Genomic DNA, 24,411 nt, shown 5'->3' with positions numbered 1-24,411 from the left:
GTTGGGATTTTGGATTTAAGAGTTAGAAAAGAATTAGTGGTTAATAATTAAATTCCTTCATTGGGATTAAAGTTAGCCACAGGTAACTTGGTTTCTAGATGTAATTTAGAAAATTATTTTGAAACAAAAATGCTGTTTTAAAAGCCAAGTATGTAAATACATTAATTTACTGAGTACTACATGTGTACAAGGCAATGAACTAAAGCACCACTAACTTCACCTTAAAGTCTAAGAGTTTTCAACCATAACAGGGAGGAGGGTTGCTGGGTGGAGACAAAGGTGACTAGTGGTCAATAAAGACGTCACTGGTAAAGGTAGTATCTTGGCACATAAATATAGGTGTGAGAGCCTTCAGTAACTTTCTAGGAATAGTCTTACTCCTCTTTCTGCTTGCCAACTCATAAATTTTAATGTAATTTCAAAAGGAAATGTTAAGCATATTCTTTTCTGGGATTTCCCTGCTAAATAACTCCATATGATAAGAAATTACTATAGCATTATAAATAAAATGCAGAGTAGCATGCAATCAGTATCCACAATAAGATAATGGATATAAAGATCCAATGAGTATAAAATCTATCTTTTATTTAAAATGAGACATATTCTTAAATGCCATAAAGTCAAACCCTGAGAATAAGCTGACCCACAAATACTACTTAACATGAAAATTTGAGAATTTGTCATCGAAAAAAATAAAAAGACCACAAAAAAAGCAAAGCACACTTATAAATAAGTGAAAGTGTACAATTCGTTATTATATACTGAAAAGCCAATCAGTTTTTAAGTATTACTTTGGAAATTCAGATAATATAAACCAATTCCTCAATATAAAAATAAGCATAACAGGAGAAACCAGGTAAAAGTGGTTCCCCACTGCAACTTTCCATAAATTCAAAATTTTTTAAAATAAAAGCTTTGAAAAAGCGTATTTGTGGTGTACACAGAGACCAAATATACTGGCCTGAAAGAAGATCAGTTATTTCGGGCAAATTAGAATTTGGTGGTATATTAGGAGAAAAACTTAATGCCGTCTAGAATGAAATATAATAGAATTTCCCGAGAATCACTGAAAAAGAATTTAAAATATCCACTTCAACCTCTGTCTCTGCCACTCACCAGCTGGGTAACCACGGACACACCACTTACCATCCTGAGTACTCTAAAAGTTGAACGAGATATATACAAGAAAAATTTGTAAACTGTTAAGTCTCTCACAAAGACTAGCTACAAATTCAAATTTCCCAGCCTTAGTTTTTTTGGAAAAGGGCTTTTCATTTTATGCCATATAGTCTTCAACGGAATAAAAACACGCTTTAAAAATGGTATTCAAAACAAAGAAATACAGCAACTCAGTTTATTACATGCAGATTCTTCTGCACTGTTGCTAACAGTTCACTGGTCCAAAATTACTAAAATACTTAAAAAACTATACATTATGTAAACAAAACATAAATAAGACAGCATAGTTCTTTGTACATACAGTTTAGTACAGGTTGTTAGGGATTTAGGAATATGTACAATTTTACACGATGGATTGCATTTTCATAATGCATAAATATATATATATTTTTACAGAAACAAAAATAAGATTTCACTAATGACACAGAATACCATATCATAGATACATTGCAATAGTCCAAATTCAAGAGGAAACATCAATGCAAGAGTGCGAGAGGCTAGCTTACTCCAATCTAGTCAAACTTGACTTTGTTCAATTTATGTTATACAGACAGGTTAAATCCTGACCATCTATTTAAATGAACAACCTTTGAAAATATACGCATACTAAGGAGTGAAATGGAACGAATTTTTCTCTCCCCCTAAACAAAGCCTTTATTGCAAGCTAATGAAAAAGATACATTAAAACACACACACACACACACACACATACACACACACACAACTATGTATAGTATGCTTTCAACAGTATAATAAACAGTTAAAACTTTTATGGGAGTCAAAACAATGCCCCATTATTTAAAAACTGGCTCGCTCTGTCTAAATTCAAGATGCAGCTGTGTCAGGCTTCTCTAAGCCAGGTGACTGAAAAGCAGGAAAGACCGAGGCAGAATTTCGACTGGCAGATACAACAATCTGAGAGAGAGATGAAGATAGTGAAGAAACCTTAGATGCTGGGGTATTTATGGTATTTAAAATGGCGCCTTCTGGGCTCACCAACAACTTTTTGACAGATGTGTCCAAATGAAACACTGAAGTGCTACTTGGCAGTGGTGGATTATTAGAGCAGATGGCAGAAACCAAAGATGACTTAGACAAAAGAGTTGCAGGAGGAGACTTAATTACTGAAGTCATCGATACCACTGGTGCAGGAGGCGGAATAGAAATTTTAGCAGTTGTGTTTATGATTTGTGGTGTTGTAGGTACTGTGGGTAAAGAACTTGCATTTCCAAGAGAGTTTACAATTTTTGTAGAGTTTTTTAGAGAATGTTTTATAGGCTGCCCACTTATGGAATTATTTGATGGTAGTGTTACCTTCTGGGTAGGATTATCTACAGGTATAGCCTGGATGCCTTGGGCACTGTTAAGAATTAAGGGAGGTCCATATTTCGGATTAGTAGATATAAGGAGAACATGACTGCCAGCCCCAAGGCCTTGTGGGGGAACAATAAACCGGGTTCCATTAATCATGATCTGGGTACCAGGTGCCAAAGGTGTATTAGTGTTGATAACTATTTTTTGCTGAATGTAAGGTTCACTAAACTGACCCCCTACCACATTAGTTACATTTGATGCTGCTGTAGCACTGTGAATGGCAGAACCACCTGGGGTAGGATTGTAACTGGATGTTGGTTTTGCTAAAGCAGGAGACATTTGCTGGTTTGGCAGAGAAGCAAAATTAGAAATATTAATTATGTTACCTGGACTTAGTGAAAGGGATGGCAATTCAGTCTGAGGTTTATTTGTGTTTATATTTGTTGGCACTGTAGTTGAAATCCCTGGTGACTGAAACTGGACACAAGTCCTAGATTGTCTTTTAGAAAGAGATACAGAACGTGTGGCTCCCGGCACTGGCGCTGTCACTGTATGTGGAACAGTATTGATTACTTTGGGGGCTACAGTCACAGGTGTGGGCAAGGCAACAGTAACAGGGATTTGTAAAGCTGATGTTAAACACTTTGGAGACACTGTGGGTTGTGTAGTTGAAATCAGAACAGACGATGCAAGATGTCCTGTTTTCACAGTTGAGATAGCCACAGTGTTTCCAAGATTTGATGTGCAAATTCTATTTGACAAAATAGGCATAATTCTTGAAGAGGTATCATTTCCACTGACTAAAACAGGAGGTCCTGCCCCAACTGAAGCAGAAGTTGAGGTCACTGAAAGAGAAGCCAAAGATACATTTGCTGCTGTTACTGAAAGCACATTTACTGCTCTTGCTGCAGAAACCACTGATTCGTTAGCTGGAGTAATATTTTGACTCACAAAATTTGAGTTTACTGGAATTGAATTACTACTTGTTGACAACGGCAACACATAGCCCTTGTTACTTTTTTCTTCTCCTTTTTGGGTTACATTTTGCAGGATGTTAATTGGTGGGATAGATGGCATAGTGCCTGAAGAATTAATAATTGCTTGACCTATGTTTAGTCCAATTTTCACATCTTTGATTTGAGACACAGTTGGGGATGGATTTATTTTTATTGGTGTTCCCACTGTAGATGGAATTAGTACGATCTGGGGTTGCTCTGGAGTCTTCACATACGTTTTAGATAAGGGAGAAGGAAGAGTTTTTATTAATGATTCTGTCACAACAGTAGGGGTTGAAGTACCACTGGGAATTGGGGCATTAAAAAAAACTAATTTCTGGGCAGAAACACCTGCAGATGTTGGTGCAGGGGTCACATTAATTGCAGTTCCACTGCCAGAAGAAAGAACAGATGGAGTTGACACTAACATAAGTTTCTGAACTGGAGTTCCATTGATCACATTTCCATTTGTTACTGCTGTTGCTTCTGATCTTGTTACAGGATTATTTTTTGTGATGTGATCTACTTGTGGCTGTTTAGTGTGAATGACATTTGCATTTGTTTGTCCAAAACTTCCTGTTGTCAGGTTAATTACACTTACTGAACTATTTGCTGTGGTTGGTAGTAGAGTATTAGAAGAAACAGAGGATTTCAAAGGAGAAGAGGGCACATGTGAATTTTTATCTATCATGTGACTTAGATTACTACCACAGGAAGGATGGCCTAATGGAAGATTAATACTAGTCCCCACAGGTGGATTAAAGCTGGCTGGATTTGAAGCAGAAGATGATATTTGGCAAAAAGATGAGAGACTAGATGTTGTAGCTGTTCCTGCAATTGGTGAGAAGGAAGAGGATGATGTTGTTGTTGGTTTTGGCACTAAAAATGCCTGAAGCTGAGGAGCAAAAGTGAAAACTGAACCTGAAGATAAATTGCTGGGTGAACTTTGATCTGGATTGGTCTGTACTTTTACAACTCCAGTGTTCCCACCTCGTGTTCTAACAAGAATTGACTGTGAATCTCTTATGCACACAGTTTTCAGTTCTTGCTTTGCTTCAGAAGAATCAGCAGTTTGTTGTGGAAAAGAGTTGAGGGAACTAGCAGTATTTGTAGATCCACTTAGTGTCCTTGTTGATAACAAAGGGTGAACTGTTGAGGAAATGGTGGGTGAGGCAATGGGCTGGGGGAATGTGGCTGCTGAAACTGCATTCTTGACTTTTCCTGCCTCACTCTGGCTAGTCTTAACTAGTGGCGTTAATAAATTACTTACAGAGGTTACAGGGGACAAAGGCTGTGGTCTAGCACTACTCACATTTGACAAAGATGTAACTGTCTTATTTAAAACTGTATTAGGTAGTGGAGTAGAAACAGTTCCTGCTGAATTCACAAGAACTGATGATGAAGAAGAATTTGCATTTGCTGTTTGTGGAAAAGATGAGCAATGTTGGTCTGAACCTTTTTGTTGAATTAATGGTATTTCTTTTGTAGCTGCTTTCCCTTCTTTGTGCTGAATCACAAAATTCTTAGGCAGAATAAGAACCTGCTGCATCACTTTTTCTCCTGTTTTAGGATCCAACACAGGTTGCATCTGAATCTTTACAGAGCTATTATGAAGATCTATGGGCAACCATTGGCCACAGGGAGTTTTGTAGACCATCTGTAAAGGACCTTTTGTACTGGCATGGCAGGTCAATGCTGGCTTGGTAGGGCTTGTTTCCAGAGGAGATGTAACTGGCTTTTCCACAGCAGGAGCATTTCTACCTGTGGAAGGGGGCAGTTGATTTGTTAAGGTCACTTTGTTCCCAGTGTTCTTTGCAAGCAAGGCCTGAATAGGTTTGGTCCCTTTCTGAAGAGTAGACACTGGTGTTGAATCTGGTGAGGCAAAGGATTCTGGAGACAGTGGCTCTGTACACTTTGATTCATTCAAACAGTCAATCTGCATGTCACCTTCTACACTCTCAACTGTTGTTTCATTTGTGCTTAACTTTGCTTTCTTCCTTGGTGAAAGCTCTTTTGTGCTATCATCCAGATGAAGAGTTTGTTTTGACTGTCTTTTAAGTGTTTTAGGCAGTGTCTTTGATACATCTTTAGAAGGCAATTCCTTTTTTAACAACTTGCTTCTGACCACAGGAAAATCTACGTCTGACAATTTCATATCATCTGAAAATTATAAAAACAAGCATTTTGGTTTATCAGAAAAAAGCAGCCAAAGCATAGCAATAAGACAAATTATAAAATAAAGTCAGTTAACCATTGAATTGGCAACTTATTAAGAAATCTATAGGGCTGCACTTCAAAAATCTTAGTATCACTAATAGCTATTAAGGTAAAGTGATCTTTGATACGGCAATATTTTTATCATAATTTATTTCAAGAACAACCTATTATTAACAAAGTAAATTATTTTTTGGTCAAATTCAGCTAATTCTGCTACCAATACCAAATGCAAAAGGAAATTTTGTATCTGTTAAAAAACATATTCAAGACAGCAATCAGAGGCCATAATTTAGATTTGTAATCTGACGTGGATCTCTTCCTTTAGATAGGAAAATATTAAAAGAAAAACATCCCTCTATTCCAATTTATTTTAAACACCATAAAGGAAGAATACTGTTCATTTTTCTCCTGGTATTGAATTGTCCTTATAGAAAAAATTTTTAAAATATTATTTATCAAAGATATAGAAACAACATCTCGTGTTCTAACAAGAGATGCCCAACATAAAAAGTTATATACAGGTTAGTTAAATTTCTAGTCATAAACACCCATACTACCCTTTAATTATTTAACTATATTTACAAATATAATCTGATGAACTGAAATGAATTACAAACACTCTAATCAAGACTCCTTATTAGAGTGAAGTGTCTATACTGGCTTCATAAGGCTATTCATCTTGGTCATTCCTTATTTAAAACATTTTTCACATCATTAAAGATTTCCAAAGTTTATTTAAATCAAATCTCAGAAGCAGTGCTTCAAAAATAGTAAGAATAGAAAAAGAGGATTAACCTATTTCAAAGGAATTGGAGAAAAAGAATGTAAGGTCTGTAATAAAAAATGAAATGCCAATGGTCTGAAGTCAAATACTGGCTGATCAAAAGCATAATACAGTTGTCTGAGCACAAAGTCGACTCTGGTTCAAATCCCTGTCACTACTTCTGGTCCCCAAGTGCCACCAGGGGTCACGCCTGAGCACAAAGCCAGGAACTGTGTGTGAGAACACATACTTTCTCAACTCTTGGAAACACAGTAACGATACACAGACCTTCTTTATTTTCTTTATACAGATTATACTTTCAAAATATACCAATTTTCCCAATCAACATGATTCATTAATCAGATCATTCCTTATTTTCACTAAAGATACTTACACTTCTCTTATAAACTTAGTGGTGATTTAAAGAGAATTTTAATGCTTACCTGAGTCAAAGTGATCCTTCTCCAGGATATCTAGAAGTTCCGCTGAATCAACAGACTTACTGATTTCTACTTTAGGAGATTCTTTTCCAAGATCCCCTTCACTTTCTTCAGTAGTCCACAGTTCTCTAGTAAATTTATCATGATCAGGTTGTCTTCTGAAATCATCATAATCTTTCTTTAGCCGACTCCTGGAATAAAATGCCCAACATAAAAAGTTATACATATGTATTAAATTCTTAGAAGTTAAACTAAATATCAAATTATCAAAATATTTTCAATGATCAAAATATTTAAATTTATTAAAATGTTTTAATCTTAAATGTGTCTAATATGGTAATGTCAGCCTTGCAAATAATTATTAATCAAGCAGATAAAACCCAGGATGTAGGCATAATCAGGGCCGGAAAGATAGTTCAGTGGGTAGGCACTTGCCTTACAAGCGGCTAACCCAGGTGTGATTCCTGGCTCTGTCAAGAATAATTTCCGAACACAGAGCCAGGAGCAAGCTCTGTGAACTGGTGGCTATGGAACCTCCTACCTCCAACAAAAAAGAATCCTTACAAGATTAAAAGGGCAATTTCAGAATGCAGTGTCTGAACATGTCTCCCAACTGTCCTTCAGAAGACTAATATTAGACCCATTAAAAGAGAGAAAAATAAATTTCTCAATTTAGCTGCACTGACAGAAATAGATTTGAGACAGTGAAAATACTAGATAATATAGTTTTAAAAGCAGTAAAAGGGACAGAAAGATAGTTTCACAAGCTGAGTTTATGTTTTGCACGCAGAAGTCTGGTTCAAGAACATCATCAAACATCCCTTCTTTTTGCACAAGTAGAACAGTTTACACGGAAAATGAAGATGTAGGTGCAAATTAAGGTCATAAGTTGCAAGAGTGATGTGAAATGTGTAAATTCTTTTACGATGCTTCCAATTTTCCTGCAACAAAGAGCAAAATCCTTCACCTGGTTTTTATGAGGTCACCCTTTTTCTTTGTATCCTCTAAAAATAACACTTCTATTTTGATAATTTCTTTTTTCTTTCTTTCTTTTTTTTTTTTTTTGCTTTTTGGGTCACACCTGGCTATGCACAGGGGTTACTCCTGGCTCTACACTCAGGAATTACTCCTGGCGGTGCTCGGGGGACCATATGGGATGCTGGGAATCGAACTCGGGTCGGCTGCGTGCAAGGCAAACACCCTACCTGCTGTGCTATCGCTCCAGCCCCTATTTTGATAATTTCTACTCATTTCCACCACCTTTAAATGTTGTGCCCCAGAATTCAGTATTTTTTCTGTCCGTACTCATATACTAGGCTTAAATATATGTTATGTCCTGACAACTTCCACATTTTATACCTCTAGTGTGGCTTCTTCTTTTGAAAAGGAACTAACACACTAAATTGCCTACTAATACCTCCAATTAGAAGTCTAAAAGACATATCAAATTTAACATACTGACTTCAAACCTTTATATATCCCCTCCTCTATGCTGCTACCACATCAACTTTCCCTAAATATTAGCCAAAGTTAATTCCATATTCTAATGATTTTGGCCCAAAACAATGGGCATAGTTTCACTATTTTCCTCTGAACCTCCACATTTAATCATTAGGCAAATTCGACCAATCCTATTTTCCAGATATAGCCAGAATCCATTATCCCCTTGTCATTTGCATTACTATCTCATCTAGGCCACTATTATTATTTTTTATTTGGATTACTGCTAGACTATAACTCACTTCCTTGTTTTCTTCTTTGTACCTAGTACAATAATATCAAAACAGCATAGAGAGCGAATATTTTAAAATATAACTCAATTATGTCCCTCCTCCACTTAAAACCTTTCAAGCATCAAAACTATATACCTACAAGATCTGGCTACCTTTCTTCCTTATACTTCTCCTGACTCTCTTTTGTTTTGTTCTTGTGCCATGCTCGGTTGTGTTCAGGGCTTACTTCTAGCTCTGTGCTCCAAAGACCGTAGGTGGTACCAAGGATCAAATCCAGGTTGACTATGTGCAGGTCTGACCTGCTATACTCTTTCTCTGGTTCCTTACTCCTGATTCTTAACTCAGTTAATTGAGTTCTGGTTACACTTGACTTTCTACACTTCCTCTTAACACCAAACACATTTCCAATGTTCAGGTTTTTACACCTCCTTTTCTCCCAGATGTCATGGTCCCCTCCTTCATTTCCTCCAGATCTTTGTTTAAACATCAACATATCAACAAGCTTTACCTGACACCCTAATACAGCAATCATCCCATACAAATGAGAGTATTTCCTATTCTCCTTACCCTGTTTTATTTTTCTTCCCAGCACTTATCATTGATATGAATCTGCCTGTTTCTTCCATTAGAATGTAATCAAGGATAAAGTTAACAATAAGAAAATTAGAAAATCTGCAAAGTGTGGAAAATAAAAAATACATTCTTCAACAACCAAAAGACAAATCAAGAAATCAAAGTTGGGAAATATTTATATATAAATGGAAATGAAAACACAACATGCCGAGTTATGGGGCACAACAAAAAATGTGTTTAAGGGGTAATATATAATTTTAAAAGCTTACATAAAGAAATTAGAGGACACACAAAAGAACCTCTGAACTGAGCAGCTCATTGCAGAGATGCCTCTGGACCTTAGCCAGGCCGACTACACGTGGGTGCCTCAGACGGGGGCAGGCGTTGTACCTGCCTCTAAAAACCCTGGTGGCTGCAACTTCCAGAACCCAATGAGAAATGCAGGTACGCGGGTGGTTCAGTGATGGCAAACTCCAGGCCTCAATGGATAGGGGATGGGTCGGTGAGCTTGCCGTGAGGTAACAAGCAATATAAAAGAGAGTATGGGGGAGATTGTCTGCCATAGAGGCGGGGGTTGGGTGTGGGGGAGGAATACTAGGGACATTGGTGGTAGAAGATATGTACTAGTGGAGGGGCGGTATCCAATCATTGTATGACTGAAACTCAAACAGGAAAGTTTTGTAACTGTATCTCACGGTGATCCAATTAAAAAAAAGAAAGAAATGGGGCTGGAGCAATAGCACAGTGGGTAGGGCGTTTGCCTTGCACGCGGTCGACCGGGTTCGATTCCCAGCATAACATACGGTCCCCCGAGGACCGCCAGGAGTAATTCCAAGTGCAAAGCCAGGAGTAACCCCTGAGCATTGCTGGGTGTGACCCAAAAAGCAAAAAAAAAAGAGAAAAGAGAAAGAAATTAGAAAGAGGGCTGGAAAAAGCTCAACCGGCTGAGTTCATGCTTCACAAGCAAGTAGGGTCCAGGTTCTATTCCTGCAATTGCATGTTTCCCTAGGCTCTTCTTGAGTACAGAGACATTATGTGGTGTCTCTTCCCCAATGAGAAGATCTCAAAGTAGCAGTCTAACTTTACAAAGAACAAGAAAAATAACAATAAATTCCCAAACTAGCAGAAGAAAGGGGGATAAAAGAAGAAACTTTGGCACATCTACACAATGGAATACTATGCAGCTATTAGAAAAGATTAAGTCATGAAATCTGCATATAGGTGGATCAACATGGAAAGAGTATCATGTTAAGTGAAGTAAGTCAGAAAGAGAGAGACAGACATAGAAAGATTGCACTCATTTGTGGAATACAAAGTAACAGAATGGTAGACTAACACCCAAGAAGAGTAGAGATAAGTACCAGGAGGATTACTCCACAGCTTAGAAGCCTGTATCACATGCTGAGGGAAAAAGCAGCTCAGACAGAGAAGGGACCACCAAGTAAAGGGTACTGGAGGGTCCACTCGAGCTGGGAGATGCGGGCTGGAAGTGGATTATAGACTGAACATGATGGTCACTTAATACCTCAATTGCAAAACACAATACCCAAAAGGAGAGAGAGAGAGCAAAAGGGAATGCCCTGCCATAGAGGTGGGGTGGGGTGGGGGGAATGGGGTGGGGGTGGGGCGAGGGATAATGGGCACTGGTAGAGGAATGGGCACTCGACCCTTGTATGACTGAAATGCAAGCTCAAAAGTTTGTAAGTCTGTAACTGTACCTCATGGTGACTTACTAATAAAAAATTTAAAAAATAAGTGTCAAGAACTTTCTAGAATTGGAGCCAGCTGACCCATTACATCTATATGAAAGATCTGTTGAATAATTTTGTAGCTATAAAAATTTAATTCATTTATAATTGTATCAAATTGTGGCAGAGTCTCTTGCCCCCCCACCTGACTGTCTTCACCAGGGCCCCTTGGAGGGGGTAGGTTGAATTTCCCTCCCTGCCCTGAGAAGAGCCCTGGCAGCCAAAGACCTCTGGAACCCAGTCACAGCCATGCTCAAGGCCCCTCTCCACACATTCAGACGAGCCTCACACATGAAGGAACTGGCAGAGGAATCCAGGTGTTCGGGACCCAAGGCTGAGACCTCCAAGCCTGCTTGGATCAGGACTGGGCCTCTTCCACCCAGATCCCCCATTTTCCAGTAGCTAGGCAGTCACACCCAGAAACTTCCCCCAGCGCCATGTAATCCCATCAATGGCCAACATCCAGAGACTATGAAACCAAGCTCCCGGAAGATAATCTTACAGCCTAGTTCTCCTCTTTGGAGAACCTGGCAAGCTACTGAGAATTTCCTACCCATACAGGAGAGCCTGGCAAGCCCCCTGTGGCGAATTCATATGCCCAAACCAGTAGCAATGATGGGTCTCATTCTCCTGACCCTGAAAGAGCCTCCAATGCAGCACCGTTGGGAAGGCGAGTAAAGGGAGGCTTCTAAAATCTCAGGGCTAGGACAAATGGAGATGTTACTGAGCCTGCTCGAGAAAATCGACGATCAACGGGATGATGATGATGATTCAACTGTAGTTTACAGCTTGCTTAGTTAAACCGTTAGCCATTAAAAAAAAAGAAGAGATCAGGCGACTCAAGCAGTTGTACAGTGGATAGGGCAGTTGCCTTGCATGCAGCAGACCCAGGTTTAATCCCTGGCATCCTATATGGTCCACGAGTGTAAAGTCAGGAGTGTGGCCCCAAAACCAATAAGCAAAAAAATTCAAAAGATTAGATATAAATTAAAAAGATAACAGAAAACAACAGAAAAAAATCACTAGAACCAAAAGTTCATTCTTTGAATGGATCAATGAAATTAAACTTTTAGCTAAAAAGAATATGAAAAAGGAAAAGCACAAATTATTAAAATCAGAAAGTTCATTATTAATGATTTGACATTTAATAAACAGGACTATAAGGGTCACTGTCACTGACATCCCGTTGCTCATCGATTTGCTGGAGCGGGCACCAATAATGTCTCCATTGTGAGACTTGTTATTACTGTTTTTGGCATATTGAGTATGCCACAGGTACTTTGCCAGGCTCTGCTGTGTGGGCGAGATACTCTCGGTAGCTTGCTGGGCTCTCCCAGAGGGGCGGAGGAATTGAACCCAGGTCGGCCGTGTGCAAGGCAAATGCCCTACCCGCTGGGCTATTGCTCCTATTTTCTTTTTTTTTTCTTTTTTTTTTTTTTAATACAGAAAAATCTGTTGCATTTTATTATTATTATTTTTTTATTTATTTATTTTTTTTAAATTTATTTTTAATTAGAGAATCACCGTGAGGGTACAGTTACAGATTTATACACTTTTGTGCTTATACTTCCCTCATACAAAGTTTGGGAACCCATCCCTTCACCAGTGCCCATTCTCCACCACCCGTAAACCCAGTGTCCCTCCCACCCTCCCCAATCCCATCTCCCCCCCACCCCACCCTGCCACTGTGGCAAGGCATTCCCTTCTGTTCTCTCTCTCTAATTAGCTGTTGTGGTTTGCAATAAAGGTGTTGAGTGGCCGCTGTGCTCAGTCTCTAGCCCTCATTCAGCCCGCAACTCCCTTCCCCTACATGGCCTTCAACTACAATGTAGTTGGTGATCGCTTCTCTGAGTTGACCTTTCCCCGGAACGTGAGGCCAATATTGCTCCTATTTTCAAGTTACCCTAATCCCATACATAATAAATATTTATAAATATAATGTATTTCAAACTTCTGTTAATTCTACTTTGATTCCTATCCCTGTTGATCAAGTCATCAGTGGTACTCTATCCAATTCTAACCACTTTAACCTAAACAGGAAATTTTTAAAAAGAATATAAATATTTTTATTCTAGTGGGAACAAAGAAATCATAGTCTAATTCTAAAATGGCATAACCAAATTTTCCCCAATATTATATGTTTCTAAAAGGAGAAATCATTTGACTGTTTTATCATTTAAATTATGCACCTTCATTTTCCAAGTGTTTCCATATACTTCATGAAGAGTTAAAACCATTCCTATATTTAGAAAGATGGATAATGATAGCATAAAATCTTACACTTTTTTTTTTCAGAATTCTAAGAGTATTTGCAATTCATCGTTATTTTGGTGATTATTAGTTAAAAAGAGAGTAAATGCCATCCTTGTAGGTATTCTAGGAATACACTACTCCTAGCAAACATTCTCAGAAAACTGTAATAGACATCTTGGTGTTAAGAGTCAAGATTAAAGGTTTCATAAACCCTATGAGCATATTCCTGTTACAAAATTTACTCAACACGATCTGTGTGGAAAAAGCAAAAAAAAAAAAAGAAAGGTGAAAAATGATGTTAAGAGGGACAGTGTGGTAATACAGTGGCTAGGACATTTGCCTTGCATGTAGCCAAGCTGGATTCAATCCCATGCACCACATATGGTCCCCCAAGCCCACCAGGAGTGATCCCTGAGCACAAAATCAGGAACAAATTCAGGAGGCCCCCAGAAAGATAGAAAAGGGCCAGAGATACGGCTGAGCCCATGCTTCGTATGTGGGAGGCCCTGGTATGGGCCAAAACCATGAACCCCAGCACTGCATAAACCCCTGAGCATGACTGAGAACAACCTCTGAGCAACAAATCTGGACTTGGCCCTGAACACAGCAGAGTATTCCCTTCCCACTAAAGGAAATAAAGAGTTTTTACAATCTTGTACAATCTGGTTTGGCACAAAGAATATGTTACCAGCAAAGTAATTCAATTTTGCTTACCATAACCCCATTCAATCTTACTAATGTGACAAGAAATATCCAAAAAGAAAATTATAAATTATCTAAACAGGAGATAAAATTAAAACTTTGATACTGCTTAAGTTCTATTTGTGAATAAGAGTGGATAATTTATGTAATAAAGTAAGGTTAATAATTATCTACATTATGATTTCCTATGAAATCCTGTATTTACTACTCTAAGATCTATCTTTTGTTCCCAAGCAGACTTTTTTAATCAAAGAAAACCCTCAAAATTATTAAGAAAAAGCAATATAATCTCATTATTTCTTCAGTAACCATAGGCCAACAAAATGAGTAATATAGGTGAAATGGAGTAATATAGGTGAAATGGAGACATTACTACAATCAAAAACCCAGCAAGACTAAACTATGAGGGGCTGGAGCGACAGCACAACGGGTAGGGCTCTTGCCTTGCACGCGGCCGACCTAGGTTTGATTCCCAGCATCCCATATGGTCCCCTGAGCACCACCAGGGGTAATTTATGAGTGCATGAGCCAGGAAGTGACCCCTTGTGCATCGCTAGGTGTGACCCTCCCCCCCCCAAAAAAAAGACTAAACTATGAATACCAAATCTAAATATACCCATAACAAGAAAACTCAAGCAATTAAAAATCATAGCCAAGATCAAACCTTTAAACAGGCACCAAGATGTGGCTCAGTAGCAGAGCACTTGACTTGCATGTGTGAGGCCCTGGGTTTGGTTCCTTTTACTGTATGGTACCTTGAGCATTGCAGAGAGCCACTCTTAAACACCAAGCCAAGAGGCAGCATGCAACCACTGCTGGTATGGGCCAAAACCATGAACAAATAAATAATCTCACAAAGGAAATTCCTGGACTAGTAAATTCTGCCAAACATTCTCAAACTTTTTAAAAAGAAATTAAAGAGAAACTCATTTTTTGAGGCAGGCTAGCATTATCTTGATGGTACTACAAGAAACCTGAAAAACATCAAACACTAATGCAAATATCCTTAAATTAGAAGCATGTCAAATTCAGCAACATATTAAAAGAATTATGTACCGCAACTAAATGGAATTTCTGGAACGCAAAAAATAGTTGAACATAAAAACATCAAACTTATTAATATAATGAATGACATTATCAGAATGAAGGAAAGAACAGTGATAATCTCAATAGCTGCAAAAAAAATTTGACAAAATGCACCAACCTTACATAATAAAAAGAACTACAGATAGAAGAAAACTACATCAAATAAGAAAAGTCATACAAAGGGGGTAGAGTGCTGCCAGCAGGTCAACCTGTACCTGCGGGGCAAGCGCATCAGCAGCCTGATGGTGCTGATGGTGACTTCAAACTTCCTGAAACCCCCAAATTGCTACTGTGCCTATGGCCAGGCCCCAACAACTTGGGACTAAGTGTACCAAGAAATTAAACAGCGAAAGTTAGGTATATGGGAGCCACACCCACAAACCACCTCTGGCTCAGTTATACAAGCTCATTTATTGGCCTTATTTCAGAGACCCATAGATAAACCTCGAAAAGAGATAAAAAGCTACAATTAATTGAGGACCCTCACATGGCTGAATAGACGGGTAAATCAGAGGAGGGTGGGTTGGCCTGTGCCCGACCAAGCAGAACCCCCAGTAGGCACTTGCTTCCACAACCCCAAATCACTGCCACACCCCCAGCCTGACTCTGTCTCAGGATGGACCTCACCAAAATATAGTCTGCTGAAAATTTTGTAATGTGGATCTCAGCACACCAACAGCCCTGACCCAGAGACACAGCAGCAAATCTTGGAAGACGGCACAGCGCCGGAGTGCTGTCTTCTGAGCCCCATACTGGGCCAGTTTCACCAGGGCACCCCAGATGGAGCAGGTGCAGTCTCCCCACCTAACTCCAGATGGAATCCCGGCGACCAAGAGCTTCCACAAGCAAGGCCCAGGTATGCGGGTTCTAGGACTAAAATCTCCAGGCCGCATGACAGCAGAGGACCTGGGGTGTCCCTCTCTGAGTCCCTGCCTGCCTAGCAGACTGGCTGTCATGCCCACAATTTGCCTCCAGGTGCCAACTTAGCACACCAACAACCCTGGCCCAGAGACTCCCAATTGAATCCCAAATGGATTAGTGCCATACAGAGATGTCTCTGGAATCCAACCATTTACAATCTAGAAATTTACAATTATAATCACGGCCATGCTAGCTCTCGTGATATTCAAAATAAGTAACGGAAAACAAATTACCTAGTGTCTGCCCCTGGCAGGTAGGCTTGAATGGTAATGGGAAATTTCGAGCAAAATATAATGCCCGAAATTAGAGAGAGAGTACTGGCGAAATTGTCTGCCATAGAGGCAGGGTGAGGACTGATATGGGAGTGGTGGAGATGTACACTGGTGGAGGGATGGGTGTTCATTATTTTATGGCTGAATCTCAAACATGAAAGCTTTGTAACTCTATCTCATGGTGATACAATTGAAAAAAAAGGTAATGTAAAGGTCATGTCCAGTTCAATCAGCTTAATCAATGGCTGAACAAATAGCAGTATTCCTACATTATTTTTTAAAAAAAAAAGAAAGAAAAGCCATACATGAACAGCTCACAGAACTTTATCCCAATGGGGATAGTTTTCCTTTTAAGATCAGAAACAAGTCAAACATACTCACTCTTGTTACTTTTATTCACTATAGTACTAAAAGTTCTAGTCAGAACAACTATGAAAGAAAAAGGCAAAGTACCAGTCATTTCTCTAGCCCCCATCCACATATACATATCTTATACACAGATAAACATATCTTACATTGAGAAGAATGTAAAAAGACTAAGGATACAAAGTTAACACATAAAAATCAGTTACATCTATACATGTTAATGATCTAAAAGGAAATTAATAAACCAATACCATATAGGAGCATTAAAAAGAGTAAATTGGGAATTATCCAAGAACATGAGCATCATTAAGTCAACTATAAAACATTAGAGAAAAAAGTTTTAAAAGACATGAAAGAATAAAAACTCTCATAGACTGGGAAGAGCTGATAATTTTAAGATATCAATGCTATATGATTTACAATTCAATGCAATCTGTATTAAAACTTGTAGAGACAGGCTGGGGTGGAGATACTGGTGGGAGCAAGGATGTGGACATTTGTGGGGGAAAATATATACTGGTGCAGGGATGGGTGTTAAAACATTCTAAGACATTCCACCTTGCACCCCTCCCCTGTCTTGCAATAAAACACCCAAATGTCTCTGATCAAATAGAAACATCCTAAAATTCACATGGAGTATCAAGGAAACCCAAGAATAATTCTGAAAAAGAAACCAAAGATGTTTTTCTTTCTGATTTCAAAACTTACTATAAAAGTATAGTAATCTAACAGTGTGGTACTGGCATAATGAAAATGCATACATATAAATTAAATAGACTAGAAAACCCAGAAATAAATCCTCACTTATATGATTAAAAAAGATTTAAAGGGTACCAGTAAAAGGCACATATGTCCAACAAGTACTCCTGGAAAAACTGCTAGATACCCAGATCCAAAAGAACAGTTGGGTGAGACTTACAAATGAATCTGAAATGGAGCCGCTCTCGCTCTGCAGGAATGGCTCCAGACCATGTGCCAGGCTGATTTCACCAAGGGCACCTCAGATGGGAGCAGGCGTCCTCTCTGTCTGCACCAGATGAACCCCAGCAGTCCTAAACCTCCAGAAACCAATCGCCGCCACCCTCATGGCCGACCTTCACATGCTCATCCTGGAGAGCCCCCCATGCAAGAGAATGCTGAGAACCCAGGTATGCGGGACCAGGCCTCAAGGGGTTGGAACTGGGCCATCCCATCCCTTTCCCTGCCCTTCAAGGGTCCTGGCTGTCACACCACGAACTGCTTTCAGGTGCCATTTAAGCACAGTAACAGCCATGACCCAGACATTCACAAATTAATGTTGGAACAGAGCAGCTCGCTACAGTGATGGCTCTGGACCCCAATATTATTTAAATTTTTAGAATCCCAAAAGTGGCCACGTGGTATTTCATAGTATTTTTTTTTCTTCTTTGTTGAATCACTGTGAGATAGACCCTTACAGACATCTTATACTATTCATAACAAGCAATACAGAAGAAATTATCTAGCATCTGCCTGTGGGGCAGGTTTGAGTGGAGGTGGGAGACTTTGAAATAATAGTGGTGGAAAGGTGTAATGGTGGTGGTACTGGTGTTGAAATATTGAATGTAATCAACTGATGTGAACAACTTTATGAAAACAAAATTTAAAAATTAAGAAAAAAGAATATTTGGGTGATCTATGGTTAAAACACCTAAATAAAAATGGATCTAAGACTCAAATGTAGTAATTAAATCTGTGAAACTCTTAGAAGGTAAAAACTCTACAACATTTGACAATGTTTGTATATAATACTAAAGGCACATGCAATAGACAAAAAAAAAGACAAATGAACTTCATAAAAAAAAAATCAGAGGCACCACTCATAGATTAAAAACGTATACACAGGATGGAAGAAAGTATTTCCAAGCCACATATCCAGTATGAAATTAATGTTCACAACATGGAGAACTCTTAAAGCTCTGCAATGAAAGGCTGTAGAGATATAGTCAGGGGTTAAGGTGCAATGACTTGCACGCAGTCAATCCTGGTTCAATCCCTGGCACCACAAGTTCCCCCAAGCATCACCAACTGCAACCCTGGAGATCCTAGAGCACTGCCAGGGTGGTCTTAGCTGAGCAACCCAGATCCTCAGGCACTCACATTGAACTGCTGGCCTACTTGACTGAGAATCACCAGAAGGGAATTTTAGGCGCCCCCTGAGCAATGCTTGTAAGACCCTTCAGAAACCAATATCTAACTAAGAATGAAATGAAACACAAGTTGATATTTTTAATGTACAAAAGTTTTGAAATGGAATTTCTCCAATGATTAAAAATAAGTACATGAAGATACCAATATCACTAATCATTAGAGAAATGTAAATCAAAACTGTAATGATATATCATCTCACACATCAGGATGCTAAAGAAATGAAAATACCAAATGTTTGTAAAGATACAGAAAGAACTGGAAACCTTGTGTATTACTGATAGAAATACAGAATTGTATACTGTGGAACTGTGAAAGCTACTATGTAACTTTCATATACAGAATATGGAATTACAGAATTATCACTGATCCATCAATTTCATATATCAATAAAGATATAGAGAGTTGAAATCATGAGACAAAAAGGATGGTGGATGCCAAGGGTTCTTAAGAATCAGCGGGAAAATGGGAAAATAATGTTTAATAGAATCAGCTTAATAGTTTGCTTTATCAGATGAAAAATGTTCCTGAGATAATGAGGTAACTGCAGTGTAACATTTTGAATGCAGCTGGTATCACTGAACCGTCACTTAAAACTAGTTAAGATGGTAAGTTTTGTTTGTGCAAAGTGAATGAAAAAAACTGAAATTAAAAAGTCAGAAAAGAAAAAGAATTAAACAGGCTTTTAAAATTACTACTCCTTTGTCAGGGTTTAGAAGGTATCTTAAGGGTTTAGTAAGTACTACTTTTGTCAGGATTTAGAATAAATCTGTCAGTTAAATTACACATTGATGAAAAACTATGGAATGATTCTGACATCTTTTCATGTTTATAAATTAAGTACCCTAAAATAAGCAAAACAGATTATGTAGCTGAATTACCTGTTTCTTTGAAAAGCTTTCATTAATTTTGGTTCCCATGGCAGCAATTCATTTAAGAGACGAATCAATGTACTGTGCAACTCTTTTACAGCTTGTCTCCGATGATACCATTTGCCCTAAAAACACAATTTTAAAATAAACCCCTTAGATTTAATCTAAAAGTGAGTGTCAAGCTTTATTTTCTGAGTTAGAAAACAAAATACCAATACCTATCAAATGTGTATTTTTCTCAGAAAGTTCAGAAAGAAGGAAAATACCCGATAATCTTATCTGATGGATTTAAGATTTCCAATTCTACAGCTGAAATGTAAAACCCATTTAAAATCAAGCTAGGACACATAATTTTGTTTTTACAATAAAAAAAAAGGTACCTTAGATATACAAGAGTGCTAATGCTTTAGAAATATAACAGGAGACATAAAATTTAAACAAAGGTCAGCTGTAAATATTTTAACAAATCACTTACAAAATACACATTAAGATATAAACATGGAGTGATAGCATAGCAGGTAGGGTGTTTGCCTTGCACGCAGCCAACCTGGGTTCGATCCCTCCATCCCTCTCGGAGAGCCAGCAAGCTACTGAGAGTATCCCCACCCGCACGGCAGAGCCTGGCAAGCTACCCGTGGTGTATTCGATATGCCAAAAACAGTAACAATAAGTCTCACAATGGAGACGTTACTGGTGCCCGCTCCAGCAAATCGATGAACAATGTAGGATAGTGCTATAGTGGTACAGAAAAAAAGGTGAAAAGCCAGGGTTATTATCACATTAAAAAGCATTAAATTTCTTTCTTTCTTTCTTTTTTGCTTTTAAGGCCACTCCCAGCAATACTCAGGGGTTACTCCTGGTTCGGTTCAGTAATTACTCCTGGTGGTGTTCAGGGGACCATATTGAGTGCCTGGGATTGAACCCAGCTCCACTGCGTGCAAGCCAAGTGCCCTAACTACTGTAGTTACCTCCATGGTCGTGAATGCAGTTTGTAAGTTTTATAATTATTTTATTTTTAAAATGATAACAAAATTTATCATTTTTAATGCTACAATGCTACACTCTCAGAATTAATAACCAACAGCCCTTCCACTTGCTAAGTGCACTGTCCTATGCAGAGAAAGGACAGCGAAGACCCTGGGAGGGCATGCTCTCTCAACAGCAAGACAGTGCAGACAGACACATAAGCAGCTCTGAAAACCCTTGGAAAACGTTTTCGAATATTTAGTCTCACTGACTTAGCAGACTAAAAGACTTGTTCAAGATCCTATGATCTGAATACAGATCTTCCTGATCCAGAAGTTCAAATTCTTACTACACCACTATCTCTTAGAACATATGCTAGAAATTTAATTTGATGTATATTATAAAGAACCTATGGCAAATATAAACTTCACTAGCACCCATAAAATTATCCAAATACCATAGGAATATCAATTTTATATGTTACATTTGTAGCCTGCTCTGCCTTCTCCAGTGTTAACATACATCAATATTATCATTACCACTACCATTATCTTTATTTACAGCTATATAACCATGTTTCTTTGTGTAGGAACAACATTGAGGTAAAATTCAAAAGTCATACATTGTACATAATCCCTTTTATAGCAAAAAACAGACATAACATGTCATACAGGCACACTTAACATATATAAAATCAGACTTCCTCTAAAAACAATTGCTAATTAAGCCAATTTGAAAATATGTAGAACATAAAGGCAGTAAAATACTAACAAGAGTAGAAAAAAATCACGATTAGGCTAAAAAGAAAAACATACTCTAGATATATGAATGAATTTTCCTATTACATAGAACATAATGTGTTAATTTTGGTCACATTATAAAGACCCAAAAATAGTTACTGCCTGCTCAAAATATTGTTCTTTAAAATCAACAGTATGTTTGGATTTGTAAAACAAAAAAACCACATTTCTGTGAACAAGCTTTTATATACAGAAGGGGACTTGCTTAGTAGAAGAGTAGGAAAATGTAGATTATACATACTTATGTGCACATACAGCTATATATGTTAATATATAATTTAATAATTTATGTCAATAACATTATTTATTAATGTTTACTAATTTATGTTAGTAACATTATTCTCTAATTCTCAATTACTATTTGGCTCAAAACTGAAATGGTGAGATTAGAAGTAAAGTTTTCGCAAGCTAAGGAAAGCATAAAGGACAGGGGAGGGGGAGGAAGTCGGCAGATAGAGTTAACATGGGCAGTATGAATGCCTGTACGAATTAGTGATAGTATAGGGAATGCAAAACAAGTAACATTATTATTGGATCTAAGAACTAAGTAGATGAAACACAGAAATGGAGACTGAAAGGATGCTGTTACATTAAGTCAGATCCATAAAAAAAATTTAATCCTAACTTTTCATTATAAATCAGCATATACTTATGAGAGTTAAGACTATTTCAATCCTTGCTATTTTAAGAGAAAACTATTTCCTAAGAAATGTTTAATGATGGTAACTTTTAAAGAGTAATGTTCTTTTTTTTTTTGGGTCACACCTGGCGATGTACAGGGGTTACTCCTGGCTCTGCACTCAGGAATTACCCCCTGGCGGTGCTCAGGGACCATATGGGATGCTGGGAATAGAACCCGGGTCAGCCGTGTGCAAGGCAAATGCCCTACCCGCTGTGCTATTGCTCTAGCCCCTAAAGAATGTTTTAATTTATGAGTTTACCACAAAATTTAATATTAAGTGAAGTATGGATTTCAAATATACACATGGAACCGAAGGCCTACAGTATGATCAAAATGTAAAGCTTACCTTTCAGTATTTTCTCATCCAATGTCCACAGCAGCTGCAGATTGCCACCTCCCTTTCCGTGAAATGCCCCAAATGACAAACAGTGGAGGTTTTATAAACTTTATAGGGATTACTACAAAAAGGAGCTGATCTGTGATCACAAGATAAGCCCTTTATTATATTATGCAATTTCATAAGCTTTTAGATGTGATATATTAATAACTTAAAGAACCAAACTTACAAAACTACATAATACTGTAAAATGAAAAGCTGAATCTATCTGTGTGAAATGAGTGGGGAGGGAAACTTACCTTACAACTAAAGAACAACTCCATACTGTTGCAGTAATCTAGGATGGGTGTAAGAACACCAGCATAATGCTGGCTGGGGTGTTACAAGGAGAGGGAGTGGGCAATGTACTGGTGCTGAGGACATTGGACACCTAAGGGAAAGAAAAAGGAGAGAAAATAAATTCGAGCTTTGATGAAACTTTGATAAGTTTCATCACCATGGACATATCTTTGTACATTTTAAGAAATTTAAATATTCTGAATGTTAAACTGGGTGAAAGTAAGTAACTTGCTTATATAAATCATGTATTTCCTTCTAACACTACACAAATTATGCATCAACAACACAGAAAAAATTTAGATCATATATAAATATACAAAACAGTTTTCAAATTGAGAGTATTATTTTGATAGCCATTTTTTATTAAAAAGAAAATAACAGAAGCTAGAGAGATAATACAAGAGTTAAGCCATATTCCTTTTTATAGTTTAATCTCCAGTACTATATGGCTCCCCAAAAGCACTGCTGGGTTTGGCAATGAGGCCCCTGAGACTGGCTGGGGTGGCCTGGGGAATCCCAGTCACTACAGATCCTGACTAGCACCACAACCTTAGACAGGTTAGCCAAGTTTCTGGGAGGAGCCCTGGGCCCCCTGAGCAGTGCCTGGGACCATAACCCTACCCCCAACCCCAGCTCAAAATATTTAAAAAATTAATGAAAACAACAGTAGAAAAAGATGATATATACAATAAAAGTATGAATGCCGGGGCTGGAGCAACAGCACAGTGGGTAGGGCATTTGCCTTGCACGCGGCCGACCCAGATTCAATTCCCAGCATCCCATATAGTCCCCCAAGGACTGCCAGGAGTAACCCCTGTGCATCACTGGGTGTGACCTTTCAAAAAGCAAAAATCGAAAAAAAAAAGTATGAATGCTTTGAATACTTTTAAATAATGTTTTATTTAAATATGTTAGAGTAGAGAAACATGAGATGAAATCCTATGACAAAATATATTTGTTAGTTCTTGTTCAATAGATTCCTATACAAAAGGACTCATTTAAAAATCACTGCAGAGACTGGAGAGGTAGCACAGTGGACGGGCACTTGCCTTGCATGTTCTTGACATAGTTTGATCCCTGGCACCCCATATAGTTCCCAGAGCCCACCAGGAGTGCTCCCTGAGCACAGAGCCAAGAATAAGCCCTGAGCATAGCTGGTTGTGGGTCCAAAACAAAAACACAAGAAAAATATAAAAACCATTGACAATATCCAAAGATAGCTTGCAAATCATATGAACTACTAATATGTATAAAAACAAAAAAATTAAAATTATTATTTTAATAATTAAATGGTATTTTTCTTAATCTAAGAAATAACAAACCAGTAATATTATATGTAGCATTATTTTTCAATCACAATAGAACATGTGTCATATTCATAGAATAGTGTATAATATACATACATATATACACAACCTATATATAAATGCATATATTTATATATTAAAAAAGTATTTTAATCTTGTTGGTATACAGGTTCTTAAAAATGTTCCAGCTTGACAATACAGTGAAATGCACGGATGTTTATGTGGAAAAAGTTTAAAACTCTTTTAAAATTGTTAAATGTGCGACATGAAATATGTTATATTAATGCCAGTGTTTTCTCTGGATGTACTCCCAATTTTCATTTTGATTTAAAAACATTTGTATTTTATTTTAAAGGCATCCCACATTAAACAACATAAAC

At 37.9% G+C, this 24,411-nt stretch overlaps 1 protein-coding gene across 2 annotated transcripts in view; it reads right to left on the bottom strand.

Moving 5' to 3' along the window:
- Positions 1–1,340: 1,340 nt before the first annotated feature.
- The window catches only part of KIAA2026 (KIAA2026 ortholog), a 95,147-nt gene continuing 72,076 nt past the window's right edge, over positions 1,341–24,411 (bottom strand). For both annotated transcript variants that reach the window (XM_004600145.3, XM_055130689.1), the window contains 3 exons: positions 19,610–19,725; positions 6,912–7,099; positions 1,341–5,648 (listed from right to left, as the gene is read on the bottom strand). In XM_004600145.3, the coding sequence (XP_004600202.2) occupies positions 2,005–5,648; positions 6,912–7,099; positions 19,610–19,725 (3,948 nt within the window). In that variant the 3' untranslated portion in view covers positions 1,341–2,004. The remainder of the gene's footprint in view (positions 5,649–6,911; positions 7,100–19,609; positions 19,726–24,411) is intronic.

The sequence above is a fragment of the Sorex araneus genome, chromosome 1 (assembly GCF_027595985.1).
Source record: "Sorex araneus isolate mSorAra2 chromosome 1, mSorAra2.pri, whole genome shotgun sequence".
NCBI lineage: Eukaryota > Metazoa > Chordata > Mammalia > Eulipotyphla > Soricidae > Sorex > Sorex araneus.
The sequence above is the reverse complement of the archived record's forward strand: the minus strand, read 5'-3'. Positions and strand labels throughout refer to the sequence as shown.